Source organism: Pygocentrus nattereri, chromosome 22 (genome assembly GCF_015220715.1).
Source record: "Pygocentrus nattereri isolate fPygNat1 chromosome 22, fPygNat1.pri, whole genome shotgun sequence".
In the NCBI taxonomy this organism is placed as follows: Eukaryota; Metazoa; Chordata; class Actinopteri; order Characiformes; family Serrasalmidae; genus Pygocentrus; species Pygocentrus nattereri.
In genome coordinates this window covers 11,335,033-11,351,601 of record NC_051232.1, presented here as the reverse complement: position 1 = coordinate 11,351,601, position 16,569 = coordinate 11,335,033, and the positions used below count along the sequence as shown (strand labels likewise).

General features: G+C 40.7%; 1 protein-coding gene and 1 long non-coding RNA gene across 2 annotated transcripts; one reads left to right on the top strand and one right to left on the bottom strand.

Moving 5' to 3' along the window:
- Positions 1 to 4,128: 4,128 nt before the first annotated feature.
- LOC108413888 lies at positions 4,129 to 6,435 on the bottom strand. Its single transcript, XR_001856808.2, has 2 exons — positions 5,492 to 6,435; positions 4,129 to 5,393 (listed from the first exon to the last, which is right to left on the bottom strand). It is a non-coding gene; the product is annotated as an uncharacterized LOC108413888 (long non-coding RNA).
- A 1,924-nt stretch (positions 6,436 to 8,359) lies between these two features.
- LOC108413889 (CD209 antigen-like protein E) lies at positions 8,360 to 16,306 on the top strand. The gene is made up of 5 exons (XM_037532780.1): positions 8,360 to 8,576; positions 13,926 to 14,192; positions 15,205 to 15,329; positions 15,411 to 15,517; positions 15,620 to 16,306. Exons 1-5 carry the CDS (start codon positions 8,408 to 8,410, stop codon positions 15,768 to 15,770), a joined length of 819 nt encoding a protein of 272 aa, XP_037388677.1. The 5' UTR covers positions 8,360 to 8,407; the 3' UTR covers positions 15,771 to 16,306.
- Positions 16,307 to 16,569: the final 263 nt, after the last annotated feature.

The following is a 16,569-nucleotide window of genomic DNA, read 5'->3' as shown; positions in this document are numbered from 1 at the left end:
ATATGGAGTTCCATCACTGATGGCTTTTTCTCTGAGGCACTTCAGAACAGTAGTTTTATTGGAAAGTGTATCTTTATTATCTGTGTTTACAGTAAAATAGGATGATTTAGAGTAAACATCATGTGGGCCTATTTTTTTTGAGGAATTAGGCTACTGGCACCTCATACATCTATTATTATCTTTATTATTTTGAGATGAAGAGCCAGTGAACAGCCTTAAACATGGTTTTGGTTCCTGTCACCACCACTGTACACAATTGCCTCTGTATGCGTCATAAGAATGGAGCATCAACATCGTAATGATAGAATTATGCAGAAACTCTGAAGAATCAGATGGAAGTCCCTTTTAATTGACCTGATCTACTAATGCATGACGTTTTCTGTGAAAAGAGCAAAAACAGAGGTCTTTCTACTACATCTCTACTGAGAAGAAGAGCTGGACTGAGAGCAGAAAGGACTGCAAAGAGAGAGGAGCAGACCTGGTGATCATAAACAGCAGAGAAGAACAGGTGAGAGAGAGAGAGAGAGAGAGAGAGAGAGAGAGAGAGAGAGAGAGAGATACTACTGTTCTTCAGCTGTGTATATTCACATTATGCCATATGTACCATGTCAGGAGTTCATCAGCAAAGCATTTGGCAGCTCTGAAGCTTGGATTGGTCTGACGGACACGGAGGAAGAAGGGGTCTGGAAATGGGTGGACAACTCAAGACTGACCACTGTGTAAGAGACCACTTAACTGAACTGAACTCTGCTTGTGATGCAGTTATTCACTTATTCTAAGACGGTCTAGAGGTGTAACAGTGAACATAATCTGATTCTCTGTGTTTCAGGTTCTGGTGGACAGGGGAACCCAATGATCATGGAGGAAATGAGGACTGTGCTATAACTGGCTATAAAGGTGCCGGATCTGAACGTTTATCAACCTGGGCTGATTATCCCTGTGATCACCCTGTAGTTGGAATCTGTGAGAAAAGGATTTAGTTTAGCCTACGTGAGAGTGAACAGCAGAAAGTGATTTTTTTGGATACTTTTAGAATGATATATATTTTACACTGCTGGTTTAGTCCTACAGCATTTACCTTATCAATGTTTTTTAAGGTGCAGCAAAGACAGTAAACTTTGATTCTACCTGAACTTCTGAACTTGAGTAATTGACCCTTTGCCAAGTCCTGAGCTCTCAGTTACTGCCTGACAAGCTTTTGAACCCAGCATGTTAAATACTAACCCCCCAACACACACACACACACACACACACACACACACACACAGCCCACCGCAGCTTAGAGCTCCTTTCTCTGCTGTCTTTAGCTTAAATGCTGTCTTTAGCATTAACTTAGCATTTAATGATGCATTAAACATTATAATACCAAGTACTTTGGAGCTTCTTCTGGTTTGATGATTCTTGATTACTAAAAAATGTTGTACTCTTCTACTGGTTCCCCTCAGAGGTGTTGTCTGTCTGTTAGAGCAGTGGTGAGAATAGACATACAGTATTATAACTTTGGTTAATAAATTCTTGTGTTTCTTATTTTTTCTCAGTTCTCTTCATTTTTGTATTTTAACCCATTTATTCTTCTCATTTTAGCTGTGATAAACACAAGCAGGTGAAGTCTCCCCCTTTAGTAGACTTAACCATCATATATTGCTGTGACAGACATGAGTAAATGATTCTCATGTTAGCATGTTAACTACCAAGTTAAACTGTACTTTATACCAAAAGTACACAAAACTAAACAAGCATGGTCTGGACACCAGACATGTCTAGGCTGACTGACTGCATTAGGGGTTTGGGAGAAAACCATGCACATTTGAGTTCTGGAACAATTGTTAGTTACACTTTGTTAGTTATTTCAGGTCATGCAAACAGAAGAAAATTAGTGTAGAGATGGGGACACTGGAACATATGGCCCCTCCCAATTATAGAGTTCAGGTGCTTGAGCCACACCCATTGGTAACAGATGTTTTGTTGCAATCTTGTGGGTGCTGTTCTTGTTTCCGGTACAGCGATCTGTCTTCGCACATGCTCAGACAAACAACACTGAAATCGCTGAAGTGCTGAAAAATCAGATTATTGGGCCAAAATCTAGCTTTCTAGGCCTTTATCCAAACTAAGAAATTGCAGTACACTGTTTATATGGCCACTTGAATAACCATATAACTGCCCAAATCTGATCATACTAGACTATTTAGTGCATGTTTAAACTTGGCACTGTCTTATGATGCCACAAGTCAGTTCTTGAAATTTCTGCCCTGCTAGATCTGCCCTGCTCAACCGTAAGTGCTATTATTGTCAAAGTGACGCTCCACATTAATGCCCTTCCAAGCTCACAGAGGTGTGATGGTCAGATGTCTGCATACTTTTGGTTATATAGTGTATGACCCATGCAACTGGACACAAACACGTTTTGAACTTGTTGTCCACCAGGTGATTCACTGGAGCAGAAGTGCTAAACTCAAAGACAAACGTGATCAAGATATGAGGATCAAAATTTTGCAAGATGCTTCTTTAACAAGCGTGAGAACAGATTAATTATTGTGCAGTTTTTTGGGGTGGATTGCACAGGGTTATAAACAGCTGTGCTTGTTCAATACATGACTCATATTCTGTGTAGAAGTCTTACACCACACTTCACAGCACTAAAATACAGAATTAAAACTCAGCTTAACTGCCAACTGAATAAGGGTGTTTTATTGATTTTAATGTGAATTATGCATAATGTACTTCAGAAACAACACCCTTCTTTACTTGCCCTCTAGTGGCACCCTAGTGCAGCTTGTACTTTACAAAAGCACCACTCTAAAGGCAAACTCACCTCCTTACTGCCCTCTAGTGCCAGCCTAGTGCAACTCCCATAATATGTTCCACTCAAGTCTGCTTTTTCAGACCATTCCTTACCCTTTTTAATACATTTGCTTGACAGTTGACTGAAATTGTTGCTGCTGAGCAATATAAGAAACACTAAGTAAAAAAGTCTAATAACAACTTGGTGTACAAGGATAATGTAAAAAAACCAAACCAAATTACACCATCCATGTCCAAAAACGTTGGGACGCTGTAAGAAATGTACATGAAACAAAATGCAATGATGTCCAAATTATTTAAACCCTATATTTAATTTAAAAACTACAAAGACAACATAAGTGTTGAACCTGATTTTTTTTTAAATATATGCGAAAAATATATACAACATATAAATATATACATAATAACAAGACGTACATGAACGATTTTCTGTTATTTTGATTCAGCAGAGAGAGCAAGGTCAAATGTGCTCTCTTGCACTCCTGGCCGCTGTCATCAGCCTCGATTAAACTTGCGATCTACCGATGTGGTTAAGAATGTTTAAAAATCAGTTTTAAATAGTTATAGTCTGTTTTATAGTAAATGTTTGTGCTTTGTCTCATTACACTAACCTGATCCAACTTATTAAAAACCTCATTAAAAACCTCCTTGTTGGCTGATTCAGGCGTGTAAAGCAGAGAAACCACAAAAAGCATAATATCACCTGTGATGGATATCTAAACAAGAATGCTTTAAAAAAGCACTGTCAATAAACACTGTCCATCACTGCACTGACAAATACAAGTTGAGACTGTGTAATGCACAGTATGTCAACAATGTCCAGAAACGCAGCAGCTTCTCTGGGCTAAAAGTCATCTAAAGTAGACTGATCCACAGTGGAAACGTATTGTGGAGTTTCCTTTAGATCATTTCTAGAAATACTGACATTGTGTTCCCTGAGCCAAAGAATAAAAGGACCATCCAGGTTACTACCAGCATAAAAGGCAAAAGCCAGGATCTGTCATGTTACGTCTGATACGAGGTACTAGTAGTGGCTCACTTGCGCATCTGTGAAAGCTTCCTTAACACTGAGCACAATTTGGAGTTTGAATTTTTAGACGACGTCTTTTTTAGGGACATCCATGCTTATTTCAACATGAGAATGTCAAGCCATAATCTGCACGTTACCACAGCATGGCTGGATAAGAGCAGGTGCTAGACTGGCCTGCCTGCTAGACTTGTCTCCCACTGAAAAGGTGTGCAAAACAAAACACTGAAGGCTGTGTTGAACAGCTGAAGAATGTAACAAAAAAACAGCCAAAAATTATGCCTCCAAAGCTGGACCCGTCTTCGGCCCCCAAACGTTTTATTAAGTGTTGTTAAAAGGAAAGTTCTGTAACATAGTGGTAGACACACTCCTGTGCCAACCTTTTTGGAACATGTTGCATGCATTAAATTTGAAATGACCATATGATGTTAATAAGGTACAACATAACATATTGTGTTTCTGTCTCATTTCACTTACTATTTGTCCTAACAGAGTCTGTGTTCACAAGCAACTTGTTTGAATAATTAAACATAAGTATGATAATTATGTATGAATGTATGCAGTAGTATGAGAAAGCTTGAATGCTTCTGGTCTAATTATTATTATTATTTTCAATGTGTAAATAACACATTCTATACTGGGAACAAACTAAAATGAGACGTTTTCTGCAGATTGTAGTGCTGAAATTTATTTGCTGAGTCTAAGATATTTGGGGGGTGTAGGGAGAATATAAAATATAAAACATGGCCTGTGCAAAAGCTATGGACTTTTATTTTTTTAACCCAATATGTTACTCTCAGCAAATAAACAGCAAAAGTGCAGAAAATGTGCAGAAGTGTGTTTTGTTAAAAGTGAAATCTTCTCTAGTGTGAAAAGTGTGTTCTAGCCAGGCTCCATCAAGAACACAATGCATATACGTTGCTCAACACCCAAAGAGTAGAGTACTCACCACATGCTACACAAACCCACAGCACAATCATTAAAAACCTAAACTGCCATGCATGTCCTAATTTCCAGCAAAACAATCAGATTCTTTATTATGCACATTTTTGTGTTATTCCCTTCTCAGGAAGGGCTTCTTGACAGATACACATCCTTTCCGGGCCATACAGGGTTCATACTCTCCTGGAAAAATCATGGAATATACATAGAAATTCATTTTTCCAGGCCTTGAAAAGTTCCAGAAAATAAGTCCAGTAAAAGTCATGGAATTTCCTGGATTTTCCCCCAGTGCTGTCCAGCACCTTTGCACCTTTCAATTTAGTTAATTGAAGAGTCTGAGTTACAAAAAACAAAGATGTTCATACTAGTGATGGGACTTGATAAAAAATGTGAATCGCATTAATTACAGGGTCTGAAATTAATTAATCGCAATTAATTACAAAAATTTTTTTGTACAAATAAAATAACTTGTCTCTTGTCCTTCATGAAGGCGGTCTTGAATTTCACAATGTAGGCAGAATCCTCATCAGAGACCTTCATAGTGTGGTCCAGGAATCACAGGACAGGCAAGACTGCAGAACATGAGACGCAAGTCTCTCCACCAAGAAGATCAGTCACATGTCTGCAGTGAGAAAGAAATAAAAATAAATTAGTTCATCAATTACAGTGATCAATTTAGGCGATAATCATTTAGAAAATATTTTACACTGTTCCATTTACCTGCATGGTTCAAAGACGGCTGTTTCCAAGACGACGGATCATAAACAGTGTGGAACACCTTGTGGAAACATCCTGGATTAGGGGTCATTTTCCTGGTGCCCTTTACTCTTTATACAGTTCCACTGTGGTGGCTGGACTGCGTCTGAAATGACCCACAATCTTGCGGCACTTTGCTGGAACATCATTAAATCCACAACTGTCCAGGCGCACAGTGACGGATCTCTGACTAACATGCGCAGCACACGGCATCTGCTGAAATGGGAGCCGTCTCGCTGCTGCCATCATGTTTCTGCACAATCGGCGCCAATTGTTGTCACATTTAGCTCAATTTTCCAGAACTACAGAAAAAAGGTCTGCGCAGTTTCCTGCATGATGTCTGTTGTTGGCTTTCTCTACAGTGAAGGCGAAAGATGCGATCACCTGCATTCAGCAGGTCGTGTTTTGGCTGCTTTTCGTCTCCATTAAGCTGCCTGATCTTCCTCGCCATGGTTTTCCTACACGGGAGTTCGTGAGCAGGTCCGGTGTCGCGGTCTAACACAGACTGTAGCCCCCTGTCCTCGACCACCGACAGCGGTCTGCAGTCTGCTGCGATCCATTTAGCCGGGGAGTTGTTTCAGACCCAGACTTCCTTATTTCGGCCCTGAACCCGGTCGCCTGGTCCAGTGCGGGCCGGCTGGGCCGGTTATTTACCGCTGAAAGCAGCTGCGGGGGCGGCTCCGCTCGCCGCGACATGTTTGGCATTGAGATGGTATTTTAGGCTTGAGTAGCTTCGGTGAGCAGCAAACGCCTTTTTGCACAACTTGCATACAACAGCAGTCTTTTGGAAAGTCCCATCAGGACGTTTTTTAAAGCGAAAGTCCCTCAGTGGACCAAGAGAAGCGGCTTCGTCGTCCATCGTTGTTGTTTACGGATGTCGCTTGTGCATCAGATTTACAAGCGTGCTAGAACACGCGAATACAAAGGTTCCGGCTCCACCTTTGGGGGTGTAGCTGCAGCAACAGTAATGAGATGAGCAATATCAGAGCATTTTCAGAATTGGCTTCCAACACGGCATTGGGGCGTTCTTAATGACGTAAATGAATGGAATGAAGCGGCACAAAAAAAACAAGCATTTCTCCAACATTGACACTTCCATGTTCATTTAATAAGAAAAAGTCTAAAAGTCAGCTTAAGTTAAAAATGAGAAAAGGGTCAGTATGGGAGAGTTTGAAAGAACAGAACACAGTACAATTGAAAATCCTAAATAAAGAAGAAAAACAACAGCTACCGACTCTGGTTCTAAAAATATGGGAATATTTGTGGACATCCGACAGCTCTTTCCATTTTACCTGGTGTCCTGTTTTTACTGCCAAAATAAAAATCCATGTCAACATCCAAAAGTGTATGGGTGCTCTATGAGTTCTAGCATAAACCATTATAGTGTTACGGAATGGCAGAGAGGCGGACCCAAGTGCAGAGAGGAGAACCTGTGATAAAGGGTCTTAAATAAATGAATGAGGTGATGAAGTGCAAATGGAGTGATTCTGCACGTTGGGGTTGAGGTGGCTCAGAGCCAGACTCGAACCGCTGCTGTACTGAATCCGAGGAGATACCGCTGTGCCACCGGGAAGCACAAGCGAAAACAGGAAAAACCACATCAACGTATGGGAATGAAAAACGTCAGGAAAGGGCAGACAAAAGGGACGCTGGAAGCAGCGAGCTCAAACGAAGGCTGAGCAAGAAAAGTTCAGTAATCAGAAAACCAAAGGCACGTCCTCTGTGATCATGAGAGGAAGATAAGCTTTATGTTTCACCTGTTTGTTCTTTGTAGAACACTTTTTGTTTGGCTTGGAGCCGTTTCTTGTTTAGGCCTTCTTTTTGTCTATTAAGTATTTTTGGGGCAATTTGGTTTTTGCAGCTCTTTTTTTCAGTCCCTTTTAAATACCTGCCTGGGCTAAGTGCCGTAGTCACTCCTCTACAAAGGTGTGACAAAGTGCTGCTGTTTCCTGCGGTCTTAAGTAGAGGAGTCCAAAGGTATGCCAGGTTGGTCCTAAGGGCTTCTGGGAATTGGAGTTCGCTGAACTGTTGGCGCCTCTCCACTGTTGCCCTCTGCTGGCGGCCAGCGGCACAGGCTGGACCCTCACATATATATGCTTAGTTTGATGATGTTCACCTCAAACCCTCAATAAAAAAGATATCTTCTTTAAAACATTGAATAAAAACGATTTTAAAGAAATACTTTCACTTTTTAAATTTATTTATAAGCATGTTTTTTTACACTGAGCAAAAAAGGAAGTCATACTTCAACTTTTGCTTAGATATAAGTTCTAAGGTTGCCTAAAGTAGTTATCAGCCTAGAAAAAGTCTAGAAATTGGCTTTGCATCTGCTCCCAGCTAGGCATAAAAGATACACCCCAGTCTTGGTGAAAATTCATTTGATGGCCAGTTGGTGCAATGGTCTAAAAATTATGCCCAGAGTTTTATGACTGACCAGGCATAAGCCCTATTGGTGCAAAATGCCCCAATCATTTCTGTGCCAGGAAATATTCCTAGATATTCCAGCATCTTGGCTAGGCATACTTTGCAAACCAAAGTATGTGCCACACTAGCATGAAAGTCTGTGATGCATTAAGTTCATACTTCAGCCACGTGAAGTTCTTCTGCGGATACAACAACCACAGACACAGATGGTGACACAGACCACAGTCCAAAGAAAGTGATCTCGTCAGTTAGAAACCAAAAAAAATAAAAAATAAAAATAGATCCAGGAGACAGAGAGCAGTGCCACAGATGGGTGTCAAAGCTGATATGAAACACCTAAACTTCCTGTCCTGAGAGCAAGTATGTATTCAGCAGTATCACCCAGACAGAGTCACTCTGAGAGCTGAAGACTGCAGTGGAGACTTCACATCTGCAGAAACAGCAAAAACCCTCTTAATGGCATCAACACGTTTACAGAAGATCAAAGAGCTGAAGATGAATGAGGATATATATGCAAATTCAGGAATTACAGACAACAGCAATGATTATGAGGACATCTACGCCAATGAAGATGATGTCGCAGAGACGAGTGTCACCAGAAGCCATAAAGGAACTATGACCTCAGGTACACACACACACACACACACACACGCACACAAGGCCTATACCAAAAAGCACCCTGTGATCCTCCTCCAAGAAAGGAATTTGCTGACAACAACATGCAGATCTAGGGGTCAAGGGAGGTTTTAAAGCATTTCAGATGGAGTTGTGTGACGTCAAATGGTCACGCAAGAACTCCAATTCAGTTGCACATCTGAAAAGTGGCCTTCCGGGGTTGTAGCCCCAAATGTTTGTTAAGCAGCCTGAAACCTTATAAGGTTACTGTCATAGAGTTTAGTCCGTTTTTTGAGTTTAATGGTTGTAGTGATCTCTACAAATACCACGGGTTCGGTGGGTTTGCCAGCATGCCAAACGCTTTCTTTCCCTCAGACGAAACCGAGGGACTGGTCCATTCTACAATCATTGTGGGGGAGTCGGTGCGCTCCAGGCGGCGCAGACTATTTTAGCGGGGGTGTTTTACTGAGTTTGGGGAAAATGTATTTGATAATGTGTAGTGGGGATTTTTGTTTAGTGAAAATTATTTTGGGTGTTTATGTATTTTGTGTTTATTCTTTTCTGTTGTTATTTTTCATTTAGAATGTTGTTATTTAGTTGATTGATTTACTTGTGCAATTGGGCTCATCTGTGGGGAGGGGCTACGGGTATATAAGCCCAGTAGAGGCTCCAGAGCGGAAGGCTATTTGGGTGTACATGCTTTGGGAGAAGGTACTGTGTCTTGGCTGTGTAAAGTAGTTGTGTTCAGGGTCATTCATTTGACTTAATCTGGCAAACTTGAAGCCTGTTGCACTGTAATTGCTTTGTTTGATGAAAAGTTTTAGAAAAGAGAAAAAAATTGATAAATAAAACGGGAAAGAAGCTTCACTACATCTCTCTGTCCACTCCACCGCCGTTCATCCTTGCAACAGTTAAACAGGGGAATGTTCACCCACTCAGCAAACAGAGAGAGAGAGAGAGAGAGAGAGGGAGGGTATAACGCCTAATATAAAAGAGGACACGAGAGAAAATGAACCCTTTGAAATCTGAGATTGAAACTGTGCGACTGAGGTCACGTATACGAGAGAAAGTTTGGTCGTGAGAGAGGCGGTTTGCAAAGGGCTCTTTATTCAGCTACAACAGTCAGTCTGCTGGTAATTAAGCAGAAGTAACTGACACTCATACATCATAGTTTCAAATGCACTTTTGATGGGTTCCTACTTTCCTGAGTATTTAAAAATTTTAATACTGGGTTCGCAGAGACGAGATCACAGTCCAACTTAGCTTAAATGAATAACTCAGGAATGGCATACAAAACCAAGGGGGAAACGGTGCTGTGTCTCAGGATAGCACTCGGCTCTACTGCTAGCTGGATGGGCTACTGGAGCTGCAGGTTAAAATGTTTTATGCTGTTCTGTGTTTAGGAAATGAATATTTTCTTCACATTAAAAACATTCTAGTGTTTAAACTGTATAACGTGTATAAACTGTGGATTTGCTGAAATGGTCCATCTTAATTTTGGACTCTCTCTAGAGCGCCCGCTAGTGTTCCAGAAATCCAGAAGACATTACAGAGTGGTAATTCTTTCTACAAGTTTTCTGGGGCTACTCTGTTTACTGCTAGGCTTATGCCGTTTTCCTAAGCAATTAGTCCTTCCCCTCAAAATTCCCAGCAACAAAAGTCTAAATAATTGCTACTAAACCGATTGACTAAATTAACTGAAAGAACTAGGCATATAACAATACTTTTATCTCTACTTAAATACATTAGTGCCAAATGTTTTCTATTGGTTCTATTGGTATTGCCAGTTCAGCAACCCGGACTCTGCCGAAGCCATGCTGTTGTGATGGATGCACTATGTGTCTTGCTGAAATATGCAAGGCCTTCCCTGATAGAGACGTTGTCTGGATGGGAGCATACTGTATGTTGTTCTAAAACCTCTATGTACTGTTCAGCATTGATGGTGCCTTGATGATAGGCACTAATGCAACCCTATACCATCAGAGCTACTGGCTTTTCAACTGGGTGGTCCCTCTTCTTTCCAGTCTGCAGGACAGCATCCATGGTTTCCAGTTTTGATTAATCTGACCACAGAACAGTTTTCCATTCTGCCTAAGTCTATTTTGAATAAGCTTTGGCCCAGAGAAGATGTCAGTGTTTCTGGATCATGTTGACACATGGCTTCTTCTTTGCGTAATACAACTTTAACTTGCATTTACGGATTGCATGGCAAACATAATGTTCACAGACAATGAATTCTGGAAGTGTTCCTGAGTGCATGCAGTAAATTCCAGTACAGAATGCCTGTTTTCCATGCAGTGCTGCCTAAGGGATTGAAGATCACAGGCTTCCAATATTAACCGTCTGCCTTGTCCCTGGTATTATGTACTGCAGATGGTGGGATATCCAAAGTCTTCGCAATCTCATGTTGAGGAACATTTTTCTGAAGTGTTCCACAATTTTTAGGCACAGTTTTTCGCAGATTGGTGAACCTCTGCCCATCTATGCTTCTGAGAGACTGTGGCTCTAAATTGTTCTTTTTATAACCAGTCATGTGAGGTTAGTTGCCATATCTGAAAATTCTTTTTGCTGCCGGATATCCATTGCTCTACATGTGTCACACTTGGCTACATAGGTTTTGATATGCTCGCTCATACCTGGCCAATATACACATTCTCTTGCTCGTCTGAGACATCCCTCAACTCCTAGGTGTGAGGAGTGTATTCTGTGCATAATGTCTTCTCTGAGTGTGTCTGGAATGAGTTCTCGTTCTCCTCTAAAGATTATTCCATCCTGGTAGATCAGTTCGTCTTGTAAGTTGTAGTATTGTGCCACTTCTGGGAGTATATTCGTTTTGTTTTCTGGCCATCCCGATTGGATTACCTGGATCAATTTTTGCAATTTCACATCAGTCTGTGTTGCAGAACGTAGAACTTTCATCCTCTTTGTTGAGATTTACAGTTTCAATCTCTGCTTCCACTGTGCCAGTGGCACTTTCAGGTAAGTATGCTCTACTTAAAGTATCAGCAAGCAGCATATCCCGGCCTGGCACATAGGTCACTTGAACACTGTACTTCTGTAATCTAAGTAACATTCTTTGAAGTCGTTTTGGAGCGCTGAGTAATGGCTTTTTGAGAATGTTTTCCAGTGGCTTATGATCACTCTGTACTGTTACCTGTTGACCATAGGTGTACTGATGGAACTTCTCCATTCCAAAAACTATCGCCAGACACTCTTTTTCTATTTGGGCATAGCCTCTTTCTGTAGATGATAGTGCTCTACTTGTGAAAGCTACTGGCTTACCATTTTGAGTCAAAGCAGCTCCTAATCCTGCTTCTGATGTATCAAATTGCAGTGTCAATTCCTCTTTAGGGCTGTAGTATCTCAAAACTGGAGTCTTGGCTATATTAGTCTTTAGCCTCACAAATGCTTTCTCATGCATCGGAGCCCAGTCCCATATGCTGTCTTTGTGAGTGAGTTGTCTCAGTATCTCACAATCATCTGATAGGTGAGCATAAAACTTGGACAGATAATTCACCATACCTACAAGGCGTTGAACTGCTTTTACATCCGTTGGCCTTGGCATTTTGGTGACCGCTCGAACCTTTTCTGAGTCTATTTTCAGTCCTTCTGATGTCAGCAAATGACCAATATAAGGAACTTCCTCTTTTCTCAGTTTGAACTGGTCTGCATTGAGTTTGATATTTTGTTTTTGACATCTGTTCAAAAAGTGTCTCAGTTTCTCATCATGGTCTTCGGTTGCACTTTCCACAGTTTCTCCCTCTCCTGTAATGAGAACATCATCAGCAATGATGTAGATACTTGGCAGGCCCTCAAGTGCCTGCATTAGCTTCCTCTGGAAGATCTCTGGTGCAGGGCTGATACCCATTGGCATTCTCAGCCATCTAAATCTGCCAAAGGGTGTGGAGAATGTGGTAAGATAGCTTGATTCCTCTTCCAGTTTCACATGCCAGAACCCTTGCTTCACATCACAGACTGTGAATACTTTTGTGTTTGACAAGTCTGGTAAAATGTCATCAATGGTAGGAAGTGGAAAATGGCTGCGCTTGAGTGCTCTAATCAAAGGCTTTGGATCAATGCATATTCTTAATTTACCTGATGGTTTTTGTACAACTACCATACTGCTGATCCAATCTGTACTGCATTCAACAGGAGCTATTATTTGTCATCGCTCCAGATCTGCAAGTTCTTCTTTAAGTGGTTTCATCATTGCAACTGGTACTCTGTGTTTGGGAGCTTAACTGGCTCTACTGTCTTGGCAATCTCAATGACGTATTCGCCTTGAAGACAGCCATCTCCTGTGAACGCATCTTTAAATTCCATCATTATTTCCTCCAGTGTCCACTGTCCTCCCTCAGACTCCTCTTTTTTCACAATGCTGTCTATAGCAAGTATGTTCTCATACTGAACTCTGATCAATTTCATTCCTTCACTTGCGTTTCTGCCCAGCAAGGGAATACCACACTTCTGGTCCACCACCTGAAATTCCAATCTGCACAGTTTCTGGGGTTTCTCACCTTGACTTTGCACTTACCTATGGGGTGCATTTCTGTTTTGTTATACATCACAAGCACTTTGTCAGTCTGTTCCAACTGTGTATCAGGGTTCAGGAGATGTACAGGTATGATGTTACATGACGCTCCACAGTCTATTTGAAATTTCACCAGCTTGTTGCCAATCAGCATTCCTGCATAAAGCTGTTTTGTCTTTAAACTGTCATTCACCTGATGCACTGTTCTTTTGTTCTCTGTTACTGTCAGAATGTCTTCATATGTCTCACCGTCCAGTTCTGTTACTGCATGCACTGGTTTCCTTTGTTTACTTGTCTCCGCTCGAGTTTTACACATTGCAGCAAAGTGGTTATCTCATCCACATTTCATGCATTTCTTTCCAAACGCTGGACATTTTTTATTTCTTTCATGCCTTTTCCCACAGAAATGACAGGAAATCTCATTGTCGTGGATCTTCTGTTTGCGTCACAGCATCGCTGTTCCCGCCCTTACCGTTGCACCTTGAACACCACTCCTGTTAAGTTATTTTAAAGTTCTTTAACGATGGAGCCAGAAATGTTCATTTTAATTGTTTATTGTTTCTTGTATTAGAGCTGGAGATACTTTACCACCAGCTACTGATGAGAGAGTTTATTTTTGCATCTCCACCATTCAGAGATGGCCAAAACCAAGAATGGCAAATGAGGCTGAAGCTGGTTTCCTACTTGTTTGCCAACGAGTTGTTCAAATATTTTTGGTTCCACCTTAAATGGTGCAGCAGTTACATTCTAGTATCTATCACAGAAATGTCATGCATTTAGGTAAAGTGAATACACTGAATTGGTGAATATTATTGTGTATCTTTCTAGTTTCCAGAGTCAATACGGTAGAAAGAAGATACTGCAGACTGACTGCAGTGTGTCTGGGGCTGCTGTGTGTTCTCCTGCTGACTGCCATCACAGTGCTGTGGATCAAGTTCAACAACCTGACTACAGAGAGAGACCAGATACAGACCAGCTACATCAATCTGACTAGAGAGAGAGACCAGATACAGACCAATAATGAGAACATGGCAAATGAGATGGGCCAATTACAGAAAGAAAAGGAAACGCTTCAGAAGAATTTGGCAGAATTAGGTGAGTAAATAAAGCTCAAGTTAGTGATCAGAAGGAAACTAGAACTACTAGAACTACTCTAGAACTACTCTTAGTAGCTCATGACTGGGGGCCGTAAGATCAAGATAAAATCCATAAAATCAATATAATGCAGTAAGATATATATGGGAGCACCCTCCCGACTGATGTGGACACATTATACAGGAATCACAAGGCAAACAGAGCCTAAAAACTGAAAATTGTTGTTTTTATATAAAGACACTCACAACAGCAGGTGTGCACTGCTCAGCGTCTCTGGGTGCCACTCAACTATGACTCAACTCTCGATTACTATATTCTAGGCCTGGGAAAAATCGAAATATTGATATGATACTTAAAAACGTGTTAAACAATAAAGTGCCCCATTAAATTAAAATCACATAAATAATGTAACATTGAGTGTCACCATCTTTTTGAAATATTTGTGGCTGTTTCTTCTCTATTTAAGGAGACACTTTTGTGCAAACACCACCCCCTGCTGGAGAAACTAGACTGATAAATCCCCTCTAAATGACCACACGTCAAAGCCATTTTTCCATTTTTATGCAAATATGTCATCAGGTGAGCTAAGACTAACAAACACTGTTGTGCTGTCACATCAGAAACACTTGGTGACTCTGAAGTCTGCAGCAACGACATTAAAGCACATTTATTTAAAGATGCTTTAATCGTCTCTTAAGAAAGAGCAACAACTAATGACTCCCTGAATGTTTCATGCTATTTTGTAATGTATAAACTGCTGAAAAGCCAGATATTTGAAAATGCGCCACACGACAGCACTGAGGAACAACAGGGAAGATGGGATAGCTGTGACTGAAGACTGCAGACAGCAACTGCTGTGATAGCAGACTAGCAGTCTTAATTCTGACTGTACGTTAAATAAAGACAGAGTATTAACATCTTAATGACTGAATTATGCAGAAAATCTGAAGAATCACTCGAGTTCCCCTTCAGATGAACTGACCTATTAATGCATGACTTTCTCTACGAAAAGAGCAAGAAAAGAAAACTTCCAGTTTCTACTACATCTCTACTGAGAAGAAGAGCTGGAGTGAGAGCAGAAAGTTCTGCAGAGAGAGAGGAGCAGACCTGGTGATCATAAACAGCAGAAAGGAACAGGTGAGAGAGAGAGAGAGATACAGTGCACTACACCTCTTTAGCTGTTATCTAATCACATTATTCCATACTGTACCATGTCAGGAGTTCATCAGTGAAGCATTTGGCAGCTCTGAATCTTGGATTGGTCTGACTGATGTTGACACAGAGGGGGTCTGGAATTGGGTGGACAAATCAACACTGACCGCTAAGTAAAGGACCACTGAGCTGAGCTCTGCTCATGATGCTGTATTCACTCTCTAAGAAGGTCTAGAGGTGTAATAGTGAAGATAATCTGATTCTCTGTGTTTCAGGTTCTGGTGGACAGGGGAACCCAATGATTATGGAGGAAATGAGGACTGTGCTGTAACTGGCTATAAATATCCTGGATCTGAACGAGTCTCAACCTGGGCTGATTATCCCTGTGATCGTCCTGCAGTTGGAATCTGTGAGAAAAGATTTTAGTTTAGTCTACATGAGGGTGAACAGCAGGACCTGAGTTTGTCTGTATGTTTAAGATTATATATGAAATATATTTTACACTCATACAGCATTTATCTTACATTTTTGAAAAAATATGGATTTACTTGCATCAAAGAAAATAGTAAACTTTTGAATTCTGCGTGAACTTTAGTAGCAAATCAGTTACTGCCTGACAAGCTTTTGAGCCTGGCACAGGCTACAGGGACGGTTAATCTTTTATGCTAATGGAGCTGTAGTTCATGACGCTGCGTCATGGGGAAATTAGTCATTTCTTCATCTGAATGTTATGAAAACAGAGGATATGGTTGTTGATTTTAGGAAGTCTTTAACACAGCCCATACCTACATTCATGATTCTGATGTTAGCTGTGTTTAACTACTACTGTCATTAGTTACTACTGTCAAACCTGCCACTGTCATCGTATGTCACCTTTGCCACAAGACAGTTCCTGAAAATTCTGTATATTTAAAAAAATGAACCTTTTAAGACTGTTTTTAAGCAGCTTTGACCGTTGATGTTTTTGTCCTATTTTCAATTAAATATAGCGCTTGCACATCACTTTAAATCTGTTTTTATTTACATTTAAAAAGGAGGTTGTACTTTATTGAAATTAATTGTTTTAATGGAAATTATGCTTACTGTACACAATGTACAAAACCAGCTTTCCTTCTTTATTGTCTTGTACTGGAACCATAAAGCAGCTTAAATTTTACAGAAGCAAAATCTTCAAGGTGAACTGACTTCCTTACTGCCCTCTAGCGCCACCCCAGTGAAACTAAAT